At 42.5% G+C, this 15,880-nt stretch overlaps 2 protein-coding genes across 2 annotated transcripts; one reads left to right on the plus strand and one right to left on the minus strand.

Annotated features, from left to right (window-relative positions):
- The first annotated feature begins 722 nt into the window (after positions 1–722).
- On the plus strand, positions 723–3,731 carry marcksb (myristoylated alanine-rich protein kinase C substrate b). Its single transcript, XM_086275510.1, has 2 exons — positions 723–1,099; positions 2,142–3,731. Exons 1-2 carry the CDS (start codon positions 1,004–1,006, stop codon positions 2,700–2,702), a joined length of 657 nt encoding a protein of 218 aa, XP_086131636.1. The 5' UTR covers positions 723–1,003; the 3' UTR covers positions 2,703–3,731.
- A 2,959-nt stretch (positions 3,732–6,690) lies between these two features.
- On the minus strand, positions 6,691–11,547 carry col10a1a (collagen, type X, alpha 1a). The gene is made up of 3 exons (XM_086274985.1): positions 11,431–11,547; positions 10,962–11,079; positions 6,691–9,174 (listed from the first exon to the last, which is right to left on the minus strand). The coding sequence occupies exons 2-3, from the start codon at positions 11,062–11,064 to the stop codon at positions 7,334–7,336; spliced, it is 1,944 nt and encodes a 647-aa protein (XP_086131111.1). The 5' UTR covers positions 11,065–11,079; positions 11,431–11,547; the 3' UTR covers positions 6,691–7,333.
- Positions 11,548–15,880: the final 4,333 nt, after the last annotated feature.

Raw genomic sequence — 15,880 nt, forward strand, 5'->3', positions numbered from 1 at the left:
GCTCCCGCTGCAAGGAGCAGACAAGACACTATTATGCAAGAAGAGGGATAAGAGAAGTTTTGGGCACATGGTCTTATAGTAACAGGGGATGTCTGTTTACTGAGTGGGGCGTATGTCAGTAGGGTGCCATGATGACATAAGGTGAGACCAGCTGAGTGATGCTTAGTCAACCCAGCCTTCAGAAGATACTGTTGTTTGGAGGGCTTGCATTCATTTACAAGCTGTGATGAACAGTTTTAGGGCTCTTTGTTGCAGCCAAATTAGGCTAAAGTGTAAGCCGTGTTTTCTATAAAATATTACACATATGTAAAAAATATACATGATTGCTGTGTTGCACACAATCGCCGTTATCATGCACTTAGAAATTAGACAAAACAAAATATTTACCGGTACAGAGAACAGACGTTTTTCAGTGCAAATCAGTGGCCATGTTTATGTGCAAGCAAATATTTTGCACTTTTCCAGGGGAGAATCATCAGATATGTCTAATCTAAACCATGTGCTCAATATAAACCAAAACATGGAACATCAAGTTTCTGGGAAAAGAAAAGAAAAGAAAAAACAAGTTGTAAGCCATGTTGTTGTGTCTCTCCTATTGTCCGTGCCCCCCCTCCCCTCCGCCAGCCACTCCATGACCTCCCCACTCTTTGGGATTTCGGACTTTTGATTGGTGGAGACCGGATGGCTTTGTCGTCATAGCCCCATTGCCCATTCATCAGCGGACTTGGGCGTTGTACTCCGCATCTCATTTGCGGCGGGGCCAATTTCTCCATTAAGGAACTCCGTTCGGGGAAAAAAAATCGAAAGAATTCGCGTCTTTCGCACCTTAGCTACTTTTTCCTTGTGCAAGCGCTCGCACGTCCCTTTGTGGTCATCGTGATTCCGTGCTGATTCCTCGGTTGCAGAAGGGGGAGTCGGCTTTTGACTTGATTTTTCTGGGGAGGAAGCTTGCGGTCTTTGTTCATTCATTTCATCGGTTGGGTCCCTTTGTTGGAACAAAAGCATGGGAGCACAAATCTCCAAAACCGCTGGAAAAGAGGAAGCCGCCGTGGAACAGCCAGCAGAAGGTGCAGCCGTTGCAGCAAAAACGAACGGACAGGTAGTTTTGTGGGCTTTTTTGTTGTTGAAAAGAATGATTCAGATCTTAATTGCGCACGCGGAATTTTGCCTCAATTTAGCAATGTGTTGCGTCAATGGTGTGCTCAATGTTCCCTGTAGCGCATCTCCACGCTCACCGGCTTTCAGGGAAAGTGGCCACATGTAGGCCTGCACGTTTTTCACCGGCAAATGCACAGTTTCAGGTTATTTTCTCTAACGCATTTAAACTATATATTAAAACTTTTAAGTGAAATCATTTAAATTGATACACAAATGTATTTTTTTTTAATTCATCCTACAAAAAAAATGCCTGAATGTTGCTGCACAACTATTCCAGTGAGTGATGATCGCAGAATTATTTAAAAATCGTTTTCTTTTTAAATTGTTTGTAAAATAATCGCAGCTGTTCTGCGGCTCCTGTGTCTAAACATTGCGCCTGTGCTTATTCATTTGGTTGAAATGTGTGCAGCAGGGGTTTGTGGCCGCTCTCAATGTGGCATGGCCATTTTAAAAAACGGTACCACGCCTTTGTTGCCAGATTGACGAAATGAGCCACGGTTTTTTTTTTCTTTCTTTTTTTTGTTGCAGACACGGGCCGCAGAATCCGCAAACTATAAAAAGCAGAAAAGAGTAGGATGAGCTAAGTGCATGAAAATTTTAAAAATGGTGCACATTGGTGGACTACACGGGGCATTTAAAGGAAGGGATGAGACGATGGGGGGGGGGGGGGTTGCGAATTCCTATGTTGTTTCCACTGGCTTCAATCTGAACGCCACCTCGTGGATCCCGGTTGTACTACCGTCTAAGCAACTAGCCTACTGCTGTAAGCCACAGATCTGTCGTCACTCTCCTGGTAACAGATGTTGTTGCAGTTTAAGGAGCTTTTTCTTATTGGTTACTGCTAGTCTGTGAGTATAATTAAATATCACAGGACACCAGGCTTTGCAGGGGATAGCCCTGCACACACTTATGAGTGTGTTTGACCTAATGAACTTAAATAAGTGCATGTTCAGTAATTTCATTTTTATTCTGTTTTCTTCCAGGAAAATGGCCATGCCAAGACCAATGGGGATACCTCTCCTGCTACAGAGGAAGTCAACAAAGCCGAAGTGCAGGCCAATGGAAGCACTCCTACTGAGGAGGCACCAAAAGAAGAAGGTGAAAAGGTAGAGGGTGCCGAAGCCAATGGAGAGAAGGAGCCTGCCGCCACAAATGGAGAAGCTTCTGCCAAACCTGAGGAAGGCACTCCGTCTACTAGCGAGGATGGCAAGCAGAAGAAAAAGCGTTTCTCTTTCAAGAAACCGGCCTTCAAGCTCAGTGGCTTCTCTTTCAAGAAGACCAAGAAAGAGTCCGAAGAGGCGACAGAGGACGGTGCGGGAGCAGCAGCAGAACCAGCCGAAGGGGAGAAGGCGACATCTGAGGCACCTACTGAAGAGGCCAAGCCAGATGAGGCCGGCGAGGAAGCCAAGGAAGCTGCAGCTGAGGAGCCAAAGGCCGAGGAGGGGAAGGCAGAGGAAACCGCAGGAGAGGAAAAGCCAGCTGAAGCTTCACCTACTGAGCCAGAAACGGCAGCCAGTCCAGAAGCCGCTGCTGCCGCCGAGTAATCCTGCTGAACCAGACAACAGAATGAAGGAGACAATGTAGCCCATCTGAAGGAATGCGAGGACTTTGTCTAAAACCAGGGATTTTTTTTGTTTTTGTTTTTTTTGCTTTAGTGTTTGTTTACTACTCTGCAACCATCTCATCCATAACTGCAATGTCCCTGGCAGTGATGGACAGGAGGTGTAATGGAGAGTGTGCTGCTTCCTCACTGCTTATTGGTGCTTGCATTTGTGATATGGGTGAGTGTGAGAGTGCAAATGTGAGTGGGAATTTTTTACTTTTTTTTTCCCCCTATTTTTTTTTTTTTTCTTTTCTCTACATGAAACCGTGACTGTCAACACGTTGCTGAATTTGACACATATTTAATCAAAAGTGTTTGGTGCTGGGCAATTGGATGTAGCAGCTAAAGCTGTGTCTGCAAGATCTGACACATTGTGGTATTTAAAGGGAAAGTCCAAGTCTTAAATGTTGTCATTGCAGTGCACAGTTGTTTACAACTCTTGAAGCTCAACACTCCTGTGAACACAAACCATTCCTGAATGAACTAGATTTAGTCAACTGTTAAAACAGTAGGTGCTCATCACTTTCCATTAGATTCCACTGTTTCCAAACTCTGTAGTAATGCACGTTGTATAGACTTTGATATTACTGGTTTTATGACTGAGATGTACCTAAATGACTGATGTTTTTAACAGATTACCCATTGTAAATGAAGTTTTCTTGTTTTTTCACCATTTGTAAGATTGAATAAAATTGGGAGATGTTTTAAGCAAGTTTCGCATCAAGCTGTGATGACTACAATGCCTACAATACCTAAAAATCTACACAAGAAAGCACATAAATCTGTGGTTGGGGGTACTGTCTTTAAACAGCATTGGGGTTTTTTTTTTTTTTTTGTTTTTTTTCTCTTTTTGTTTTGTATATGAAACTCACCTTATTCAACATGAAATGTAACAATATCTGCAAACTGGTATTAAGGTGTTCAGTTTATTATATGTGAGTACTGCTGAAGAATAAAGCAACAAAATGTGGATTGGCACTCTTGAGCTCCTTTATTTATGTTTAAAAAGCATAAAAACACCACTGCTGCCCTTTTATAATACCCATCATAAATCTGGAGAGGGAGTGGGAGAGTTTAGACTGGTATTCAGAGCTGAGGTCGGCTGCTGTAGCCACAGATATACAGATTCTTTGTTTCACAGCACCATCGTGTGGTGCACTGAAAGATTTTACACATACAGAAGGCTTTTTTTTTTTTTTTTTTTTTTTGTTAATGCAATGAGTTGTATTTAGGATTCTAAGTATTTGTCTGCTAAATCCAAACTGTAAGCTAGTTCCTCAGGAGAGGGGTCTAGATCTGCCCCCTATCCTACTTTTAGAAGCCTTGAGGGGAATGATTTTCAATTCAACTCAGTTCAATAAAACTTTATTGATCCTGAAGGTTGACCCGAAGGAAATTAGGTTAAGGCTGCTGACCTTTTGCCAGTGCCATCTTACCCTTCCGACCATACATACATTACACAACATCAACATAAACTAAATTTGACAAAAGTCTTTGAGGTAATACTCCAAGATGTTAGAAGAAAACTGCAGTCCTTGTAATGAAGAGGCGACGGTCACTTATTTAAATATTCACCTCATTTACTAAATTAGAGCAAAAGTAATGATAAATTAGCTGGTGAAGTTGGCCTTTGAGGACCTTGTTGCGTTTAAGACAGGCACATTTCTTTCCCTAAAACAAACTTAATCTGGAGTGAACCTAAAGTGAGATATGATTGCTGCCCAATAGTATTTTTAGTGATTTACCAATGAAGGAACTACACAACATAATTGTGCCACATGATTCAGGGTCAGTAGCGTTGCATCTGAACTCAGTTTCTGGTTTTGGACCATAAATGATAGTGTTTGAAACAAACATTTTTACGACGTCTGGAGGTTTAGTGTCTTTCGCAAACAGCATAGACTGAATTGATGCCTGTGCGAGATTCCTTCCATGAAACCCCATAAACACCAGAATGTTTTTAAGAGTGGAGGAGAAAGCAAAACACTCCTGCAGGGTGTTTTTTTGGCAGCACACAGCTCTACCCGTGCACATTTCAAACCCTCTATTTCCTTTGCACCCACTCTAACCTTGGACACCGTAGCTCTGGCCACCGCAAAAAGAGTGTGTTTTACACATAATACTTCTATTTCTGCTTCTTAAACTGCTTGTCCATTTTGGTTAGGTTGTTGAGAGACGTGCTGCTTCTTGTAACACCCAGTGTTCCTCACATGCTGCCATACACACATCTCTCTGCATCCTACTCAAGAACATCTGGTTCCTCTTTGCGTTGCTTCTTTCTTTCCAAACAGATGCACAACTGTATAGATAGACATACAAGGTGAACCTACTAACAAAAATATATCAAAGTAAATTATTCTTCGTAGTCTCAGCAGATAATTTTAGAGTGCGGCTTGTGGAGTCAGCCAGAGGCAGCTCTCCATCTGCGCTGTCCCACCTCATTGCAACAACCACAGGCCATCTCCAAATGGAAGTACCCTCAGATGGCAATCCCCAGCAGTTTACTTCAGCCAGCTTCCTCTCTTTTCTTTCCCTTGGGCCCCTCACCTAACCACTGTCACGCTCTTTCCCCCAAGCGAGATCAAACAGCTGCCTCCCTGCCAAAGGACCATCCCTGTCCCTCATTCCACACCCAAACTATATTCAGCACTCTCATATTGAGGCTTGCATGGTAGAGTAGCCTTTGTAAACTTTGGCTGCCAAGCAGGCAACTGGTAGCCATCATGTGGAGAGAGATTTTTTATTTAATCTATTTTAGCCTCTGTTTAGGACCATGTACTGCACTGAAGTATGTGTGAATTTTAAGCACTTTTTAAACACATATACTGACTACAAGCTGGTTAAATTGATATGATCAATGGCAAATTTGTGAGAGAATCTCAACTTCAAGGGTAGACTAAATTAGCAATGGTTGGTCTTACATAATAATAATTACTATTATTGCCTAAGAGTTAAGACTGTGTTGAAGAATAAAGGTGGTCATACCATATATTGACTTTTAAGCTTGTTAGAAATGTTCAAACGCTGTTTTCCCCTTATAAACTGTATATCCATGTATGTTTGCACATGTCTGCTGCACCTATTTCCCATTTTCTCAGCAAAATATAGAGAAATGAGGGGCGGCTTTTGCACAGTGCTGCATGTAGTTAATACTGTGCACAGGATACCAATTTATGGTGATACATTTAACAAAATGACCACAAATGAATAGAAATACATCATTATGTACATTATATATAATTATATAAGTTACATTACACTGAGGACAGTAAGTCCAACAGTAACGTTGGTAGGAAGATCCATTTTATAGTACCTGATACTTCCACTTCACATTTGTCAGCCAAAATTTTGCTTACAAAACCCATATGAGTGCTTAAAATTAAAACGTTTTGTTACTAACAAATAATGGCATGGTAGTCCAGTGCTTGGTTTGAACCTGCTGGGTGATTAGAGCCTCGCTGTGGATTGTTCATCTTATCCCTGTGTCTCTGTGGGCATACCTGTCCATGGTACGCCCCGCCTTTCTGTGGTAGTCAGCTGGAATAAGCTTCCATTAAGTAGATGAATGCATGTTGCTGACTTAAGATGCTTCATCTTAGGTAACTTTAGTATTAATAATATTTATATTAAATTACTTTTGTATTTTTTCACAATAACTTAATCTTGTGTTGAACCTGTCACAGATCACAATTATAACTTGATTTCTTGTTTTAATTTATGAATCTGCAGGAAAACTAAATTGGATTAGGGTTTTATTTTTTTACAGAACTCAACCAGTGCTCACAAAATACTCAAAGTGAGTTGACTCTTATGACTGTGTGTCTTCTTAAGCAGTTTTTGTGTTGTTTTATGTGCCTCTAACTGAGTTCTTTTTTAGTTTTCAAATTAAATGAGCTGCTAAATAAAAAAAAAACTTCTGATACAGAACATTCATTAAGACATCATTTATTTTGGTCATTATGGTTTACATGACACAATGTATGTCCAGGGATACAACGATGTTGCTGTTAAAACAGTTTGTGTTTCCATGACAGCATTTTGGTGACTTATTTCGTCATAACGGTCAATTTGACCATTACCATTTCACAATATATTCAAGTCACATTTAGTACAACAGGTTGCACAGAAAAAAGTATTAGGGTACTTTTAATAAGATTATTGGTAACCCAAACAAAAAAACTGAAAGAAAAAAAAACAAGGTTGTATAAAAACAAACAAAAGCAGACAAACACTAAATTAAGAGTCACCAGTTGAAGTCAGTAAAAGGAACAGAATGGAAAAGAAAAAGTCAGGACATAACACAGTTTAACATCTCAATTTCACATGCTGTCTCCATTAAAATCTCACTGGTAACATTGTGGATTGCTTACCCCACCCCTGATCACCTGTGTTCATAAATTAGTTTTCCTTCTTCTAAGCACCTATTTCTTGTAGTTTTCAAGTCGAGATGCAACTATTTCTCAAAAATGGTGAACTGCCTGTCTGTTAGGTTGAGGAAAAACGAACAGGGAGTTTAGTTTGAGAAATGGCAAATTTAGTTGGTTGGCTTTCGGAAACTACTGAATCAACGTATCACGTTGAAGCGATGAGGAACCCAGAGAAAGAGCAGTGGACATTCTCTGCAGCAAAGACGCCATTGGCCTCATCGTCAGGGATCTGGACGTAAACTGTATCCTGCTCATCGAGCAAGAGGACAGCACTACCAGACATCTGGTCAAGGAAACCCTTGTTGTACTCATCATAAGTGAACATAACAGGCTGGCCATTCTTGTACAGAGCCACCAGGGCATGAGCTCCATTGACATGGATGCTATAAGAGAAGAAGTACACTCCAGGAACCTGGCAAGTGAAAATGCCTGACTCAGGGTCATAGTGATTCTCAGCATTATACACTATGTGGTCAAATTTAATGGGGCTGCCAGCAGGAGGGTAGGGGGTGGTCAGAGCTGCAGTGAAAGCAGACATGGGGGACTTCACCATAATCTCGCTCACTTCCATGCCCTTGCCCTTCTCAAATACAACCTCACCTGGAGGGCCAGGGGGACCAGGAGGGCCAGCTGGGCCAGGTTCTCCATCAGAGCCGGGCTCACCAGGTTGACCAGGAGGACCCTCAGGTCCAGTGAGACCCTTAGCAGCCAAACCAGCGGGGCCAGGGGCACCAGGGAGACCTGGGTGTCCCTTGAGGCCTGGAGCACCAGCGGGACCTTGAGGCCCAGTAGGTCCTCTTGAACCTGGTGCACCATCTGATCCAGAGGGACCTTGCTCACCTGGGCGACCAGGATGACCTTTGGGTCCAGCAGGGCCTGGGATACCTGGGGCTCCTGGGGTACCTGGGGCACCTCCATTTCCTTTTTCACCTGTGGGTCCAGTTTCCCCTCTGGCCCCAGCAGGACCAGCTGGTCCTGGGTAACCCTGCTTACCTTGGAAACCCTGTGCTCCCTGATCTCCCTTGTTTCCCTTAGGTCCCTGAGGACCAGTTGCTCCTGTGTCACCTTTAGGGCCAACAGCACCAGGTGCACCTGTGAAACCTCTTTCACCCTGAGGTCCAGTAGGACCAGTTGGGCCAGTTGCACCAGTAGCACCAGTATATCCAGTTGGACCTTGCTCACCCTTTGGGCCTGTAGCACCAGTGCTACCTGTAGCTCCCCTTTCTCCTTTCTCTCCATTTGCACCTGGCTTTCCATATCCAGGCACTCCAGGGGCACCAGTGGATCCAGTAGGTCCCTGGTTGCCTTTAGGGCCACTTGGACCAGGCAGACCGGGGGCACCATTCTCACCTGGTTTACCTGGAATACCAACACCTGGGGCACCGGTGTGTCCTTTAGGTCCCTGAGGTCCCATGGGACCAGGGGCACCATCGCTACCTGGGCTACCTGATTTTCCTGGCTCACCTGGGGAACCTGGTTTTCCTGGCTTTCCAACTCCAGATGAACCTGTAGCTCCAGGTGGACCCATAGGCCCTTCAGGTCCTGTCTCACCCTGAGGTCCAGGTGCTCCCACCCCTCTATCACCCTTAGAACCTGGCAGTCCAGGGATACCTGGATGTCCTTTCAGACCAGGCTCTCCTCTAGGTCCCATTGCTCCAGGAAGACCTGATGGTCCAGGCTTGCCAGTAGCAGAGAGGCCAGCAGGTCCAGGGCTTCCTGGTGATCCAGGGACTCCCCTAGGTCCTTGAGGGCCAGTGGCTCCAGTATCTCCCTTCTCACCAGAGTCTCCAGGCCTGCCAGGTTTGCCAGGACCACCTGGAGATCCAGGTTTACCAGCAATGGAGCGGCCAGGAGATCCAGGGGGTCCGGGAGGTCCTTGAGGTCCAGCATAGCCTACACCATTTTCACCTGGTGGGCCAGGAGGGCCAGAAGGTCCCTCGGGGCCTGGCTCACCTGGAGGACCAGGCTCACCTGCCACTGACACCACTGTGAAGAGTTAAAGAGAAACCATCATTAGTTCCATTAGCAAACAACAAAAAAACAAAAACAAAAAACAAAAATGGACACAAAGTAACAAAGTGAAAGAAATCTCTGTGTGTATGTTCAGGATACCTTAAGTCTGTGCATAAAATTCAACCACTTATTTCAAATTAGGGTCTGTTTAGGATGTTCAGTAACTCTGACTGCATCCCATTCAAGGGACAAGTGCTGGGTCATGGATGTTCTGGCCAGCTCTCAGTGCTTAGTGTGTTTGAGTGTGCATCAGTTTTGCAGTGTTCACAAGCAATATGACTTTCAGCAATCAAATATGAGCTGAATTTTAGCTTTTAAGAAAACCTCTCTACATAATGTTCTTTATTTTTTAAAATGGCTGAAACATGATCGACTAATTGATCCAGAAGGCGGGGCATGTTTAACTCTAATGAAGCAATGGTCTAACTTGTGAGATACGCCCACATACAACTCACCTATTGATGTACAGATATTATAAGATGTTACATGCATATTTTATTTTGAAGCAACCCCTTATAAACAGATGCATGTTTAGTATTATTCTAATAATTAATTTTAATACAGAAAAAGCATAACGTAAAGAAATATGGCTGCATGTAACCTGCTGAATGACTATTTTTAATACAAAGTACAGGTTTCAGATTTTAATGAGAGCCTTATGATTTGTTTAGGAGCTACTCAAGCAAAATAAGAGGGAGCTCTTTTTTATTTGCTGCCTTAATGTGGTCACATGGGTTTGAGTGTAAAAGGCTCACTCCTTGGCTTATTCTGATTTAGTTTGGATAAAGCCAAACAGATGTTTCTACTTTTGCGTTAAACAGGCGCACCCAAACAAACCACACTGCTGGGTGACTGGACTTTAATTGTCAGTGTGAAACTAAAAATAACCCCATAACAGCTACTTTCTCAAATAGAAACAGCAATGAGCTGATGACACAAAAGCGACACTTCACATTTTGCACTGCGTTTGGGAAACACACAACCTCTCTTTTTGTGTTTGGCAAAATAATAAAAAGAAAAGAAAATCAAACGTAACTCATGTTAACAATTAAATAAATCGCTTGCTTAACAAATAGAGCGAATAACTCTGCCAGATTGTAAACAGAATTAAAGTGCCTTCCTGTGAAACGTGCGCAAAATAGAATAAAATAAAGTAATAAAACTGTTGCTAATGTGAATAACTCGGCTCACTTAGTCATAAGGGGTCGCCACAGAGAAAAGCTCCGCCTGTTCGATTCCCTTCTTAACAAGATTTTTTTTATCTCCTCCAGGGATCTTTTGCTTGTTTGGGGAATGTTTAAACCACTACACTACGGAGCTAGCGCTTTGGGTGAATATAAGGATACAAATATACAGGAAATGCTACAAAAACTACAGAGGGAGATTTAATCTGGTGATTTAGAGGAAAACAAAAACCTGCAAGCTCTGCTTCGTGCAAATAACCTGCAATTTCCGGCCTCACTGCAATCAGGAGAGGCATGCAACCTGTTGTAGCCAATCAGAGAGCAACACTGGCCCAGAGCAAGGTGGAGTTCAGCTTTCAAAGTAAAGTGCAGCTGTGCCTATCATCTGTCAGGCTGCTTACGGTACCTCTATTGGTCAAAATAGCTATCCCCCTCACTGAAGGTAAGGAAATCCTGCCATACAGTGTTGCTCAAATAAGACCAACTTTATGGAAGAAGATCTCCCATAAAGTTGATAGGCTGTTCGTGAAGCTCACAAACTGATTGAACACAGGGCGAAATGATGCGTATTCTTACCATGGCTCTTCACAGGCATCACCTTCCTCACTACGTAACCCTTTCCGTGGGCTGCTGCAGAGGCCACCACAAGGAGGAGGATGGTCGCTACACGTATGTCCATCTTGCAAGGTCAAACCTGCAATGGAGGAGGAGAAGAAGAAGAAAGTCAGTACATCTGTTTTCAAGGTATAAAAAGTGCCATCAAGCTTTAGTGTTTGTATTAGTGTGAATTTTAGAGAGCCTGAAAACTTTTCTGGTACAAGAACATGCTTTAATCTTTCTTACAGAAACAATACTAGACAACAAATAAGAACAGAAAGCACAATTTTCTATTTCCACACTTCAGGCTCATGTATTACAAATGAAGGTAAAAGGCAGCAGAAGTTGCTCTATTTTTCTCCAACCAGTCACAGGAATGACTGAAGGCCCACACAAAGCCTAGATGTTGACAGCACTCCCCTAGAGATAGAGAGGAAATTTCACATACCAGCATCCAACGAGAAGAACCAAACTCCTCAGCACCAGTGAGCTCCCGGTGCTGCTGTATATCCTTAGGGTAGGAGCACAACTGAGGATATGCTGCCCTCCAGTACAATGATGTGGGTATTTATACCATATCTACCCTGCGCATCATTAAAAAAAAAAAAAAAAAGCCCCCACCACTCAAGTACCTCCCTCCTCCAGCTAGGCTGTAATTAGCAGAAAGATCTGCCCAAAGCGGGCATGTCACATCAGGGTTCCTCCATGTCTTGAATATCCAGACACATGATTATCACTTATTTCTGTCTTCTCCTGAACTATAAAACAATAAAAAAGTATACTTTTGCAATGGACAAAAACAATCTCAACGAGAGCAACAAGGACACCTTTCATTTTCATCTTGGTTACATGCATATGGCATTTTACAGGAGGCATTTAAAAATCTGCTCTGGACATGTTTATGTTAAAATTCCTCTTTCTAAATATGAAAATATCTTAAGGTAGTCAAAACAGACAGCTACTGTAGGTCTGTAACGGCACCTGTATAGCTTCACAAAGCGTGCTTTGAGGATGTATAGTGCACTATATGTCTCATCTCCAAATTTACATCTTGTCCAGCCGACTGGTGAAACTTGTCTTTACCTGTGCCGTCTGTCTGGACACCTCTATGCCTGCATGATAACATAAACAAGGGAAGTGGTGGGGAAAGCTTGCCTTCATGAAAGGTACAGTAGCTTTTGTGGAGTTTGACTGAAATGAACTAAAAATATTTTTTTCACTGATGTGAAGGCGTCATTTAAGAGATTCGTATATTTAGTTCAGTACATTTCCTGGGTATTATTATTTGGTCAGCTTGTTATGTGACTAATAGAGGACAAAGTAGATTTCATTTCAGCCTCTATTTCAAGATGAACACTTTTTCTTAACTTGGATATTTTTGTATGTGTTTCACCCTCAAAACAGCTAATAAATCTATATAAAGAGCCACTGGGAAAGGCATTTGGGCTTGTTTCTGTGCAGTCTTGTAAATGCACTCTAGTGTAGCAGTGTTTGCTACACTAGAGTTCACTACTCCTGTTTAAACACCAGAGGGCAGGTTTTACTGAGGTACAGCACCTATCCCTGGAGTGAGGTACCGCTGCTGTAGAGAAGGGGCCATGCTCCTGTGGTCACTTGTTATTTTTGGCCGCCTCAGTGCATCATCAGAGGTTTCAGTCCTATCCCTACAATAAAAGCTAGTTCCTGTCAAAATGTTGTATTTCCTCACTCCTGTCCTCCAGTATTATCCTCCCTCGCCCTCACCCTCCACCTTGTGTTGCTTACTTTGAGATGTTCCAACTGTAATTTCTCAGTTTCACCCCAGCCACATAGGAAATGCATACACCCAAATAATCACATGTTCTCAAACACACAAGTAGCCATAAACGATGTGTAGGGTAGTCCATGGCCCATCCCAAAATCTCCTTGGTGAATGGCGCAGCCAGTTATGGCACATGTTCTTCCTGTGTTCTTATAATGTATATACATACTGCTGACAACATGTGTATATTTGCAGAAATGATGATGAACTGCGTGATTGAGGGCTTCAAAATGTTTCTACATAAGGCGTCTATACTACATGTGACCGTGACTGGCATCTTCCACCACATATATAATTAAAGATTCTACAACATGGGTTGTTGGAACCCCCTTTTTAGTAAATTAGACCAAATTATCTGCAATTTTCCAAAGTGCTACCTTCACCCGGCTCATATCACTTAATCACGTTTGGCAAGTATTGTTTAAGTTCACTCTTGCTGTCAAATAAAACGTAATATAATTTGCGATCTTCATTTTCAAATATTTGAAATTTTGCTCATGAAAGAGTTGGGAGTGATAGCTCGCGGCAAAGGTGTAGACTGACTACCAGAGGCAGTAAAATGATAGAGAGAAGTTACATTGCATTTACTTGAAGTGTGTCTCAGTTGGAAGGAGCAGAGCACTTAAGCCAGTTATCACTACTGGAAGTTTTCCTTTTGAATGTGCATGTTTAGTCTTGCTTCATCAGCTTTGGAAAATCAGGTTTCTCCTGCAAATATACAGCAGAAGGTTTCTATTTTGATGAAATTACTGGTGAATGCCACACCAACGCCACATCAGTGTGCCACCAGTTTTGTTCTATGTATTTTTTTTTAAGTTATGCTCTATTATTTTAAAATCTCTTTATGCTTGTGCCCTAGGAGGAGGCCGAGGCTTTCCGGCTTTAGTCAGATTTAGATGAAAGAACAGAGCAAAGGAGGGTGGAGTTAGGATTTTGTATGTTTAGGTTCAGATCATTTCAGTTTATGTTTTTTCAAACAAGGCAAAGCCAATGCGAAAGAGGCTCTCTGTTTTTAGTCTGTTGTTCTGAAAACAATGATTCATCTCTTTATGCATGAAAAAAAACTCCCATCATGCATTTGCATGTGAAGCGACAGGAAGGCTCATGCTGCGCTTTGGAACCAGAGCTCATTTTGGCTTGAGGAAGACTTGAATTGACAGTGCAATTTTGATGTTGTTTATAACCTTGCAGCATATATTTTTTTTGCTTTTCTTAACACGCCACTGCACTTATTCGAGAAGGACGCAGTGTCCTTGTGCCTTCTAGCAGCTGAATTGAAGGCTGTGAAAAGTACATGGCAGAGCTCTATCTGCTCTTCTCATTACTTCGCCGCAGCAGCTTGATGTGGCTGGCAAGCCTCATTGTAATAACCATTAGGAATTAGGTTAACGGCCTTCAAACTTGAGGTAGTGACGTCGCTTCGTGCTTATATTCCTTGTGAGCCCCCCACTGTAAAACACACACATGCTTTCAGTTTTGTGTCACTTTGTACCCTTGATATGTGACATCAAATATTTTTTTTACTGAATTTAGAAAACAGAGAAAACAGCTAATTATGCACACGCCCAAAGTCACTGGGAGCAAGTGAAAGCTGAATCGCTCCTTGTTTTAAGATCGCACAGATTTTATGGCTGTTTTTCATGTAGTTTAGTGACAGCAGTCATTTAAGGAGTCATTTGAGGTACTTCTTGAGTATTTGCTTTTTTGGTACTTCACTATCCAATAATTATTGCAGTATTTATTTCACTATATTTGTCTCACAACTCTTGTTAGTAGCTTTGCAGTTTCAGATTATTAATGGAGTCATATGTCAATGCTTTTTTATTGCATAACACAGGGATTCATATATACTTTTTTTTATTGCTGCTAGTGTCCAATCAGAAACTCTTATTTTGGAGCATAACTCTTTGTAGATTCTTCATATGCCCCACAAAACAAACATGGGCTGAAATAAGGATAAAAACAAGCATGGGAAGCCATGACAGGGCAAAGTTTCTTGCCTGACCCTTCTGCAGAGGACATGAACTGGCATTTTGAGGCCTTGCATGTTCTTCAGGCCTTCATCCGTATCTAACAACAGCCTGTGGATTTCACTAAAATCCCCAGAGAGTGGACAGCATTACTGGCAATGCTGGTGATGTTTGTGCCTGTACTCTGCAATGATAACAGTATTTGAGGGAAAGCTTTTCGCATTTTGTTTCTCTTTCTGTGCGCTCCACTGCCTAGGAATCGATGTTTTTGGTTTCTTCGACATTCTGGCCGAGGCTCAACCCACACCCAGCAGAGGCACATAATTGGTGGTTGATGTAAGGGGGCCCGGGCCGAGCACGTGAGTTAAAGGCTAAAGATACACCATCACTGCTGGGATACAAATTTAATGTTTCAATAAACTCCACGGACCACTAAAAACTACTTTAAACTTTATGAATGGCAGCCTTGACAGGGGCCTATGTGAGTGATTGGTGGGGAAATTATAGGGTCCTGAAAACAAACAGGGACCCAAATGGTGCCGGAAGCGTAAAAGTAACTGAAAAATGGCAGCGGTAGCTTTAGAGACGAGAGCTGGTGTCTGGGAGGTCACCAGTTTGAAATCCAGAAAGGCAGAAAAACTGGGGGGATGAATGAGAAAGCGCCTGTTGGGTGTTCTTTGACAGATGCCAGGTGTAAACGCATGTAGCTGCGTGTTAACATGAAAGCTTTCCTCAGCCAGACACCGCATGGTAATCTAACGTAAATTCTTTTGACTTTAGGGTGTTTTACCCCCGTAAACACACTACATTTGCTGTGTAATTAAGCCGATAAGTTGGAAATAGTTTGAAATTTGTGCTCACTGCCTGCTTGTGAAGGTATCGCCGTTCTGGCTGTTGAAGCTGGTGCTAGACGCACTTCTGAAAATGAGGACTTGCTTATTGCCAGTGAAGCGAGTCGAATGCTACTTGATTTGATTGCTTCTGTTTCCATAGTTCAGTATGCTGTATGTTTACTTATAGAAAGGTCTGACTCAGCTGTCATTTTCGGGCAGCTTTCTTTAGTTTTGCAGAGGAAATCAGGCCTTCAGAAGTGCAGCAGCCAGAAACTAATTGAATGAGTACTCAGC

Source organism: Aulonocara sp. 'chitande type north' Nkhata Bay, linkage group LG19 (genome assembly GCF_057382095.1).
Source record: "Aulonocara sp. 'chitande type north' Nkhata Bay isolate Kocher_YH1m ecotype deep benthic linkage group LG19, A_spYH_male_GT1.1, whole genome shotgun sequence".
NCBI lineage: Eukaryota > Metazoa > Chordata > Actinopteri > Cichliformes > Cichlidae > Aulonocara > Aulonocara sp. 'chitande type north' Nkhata Bay.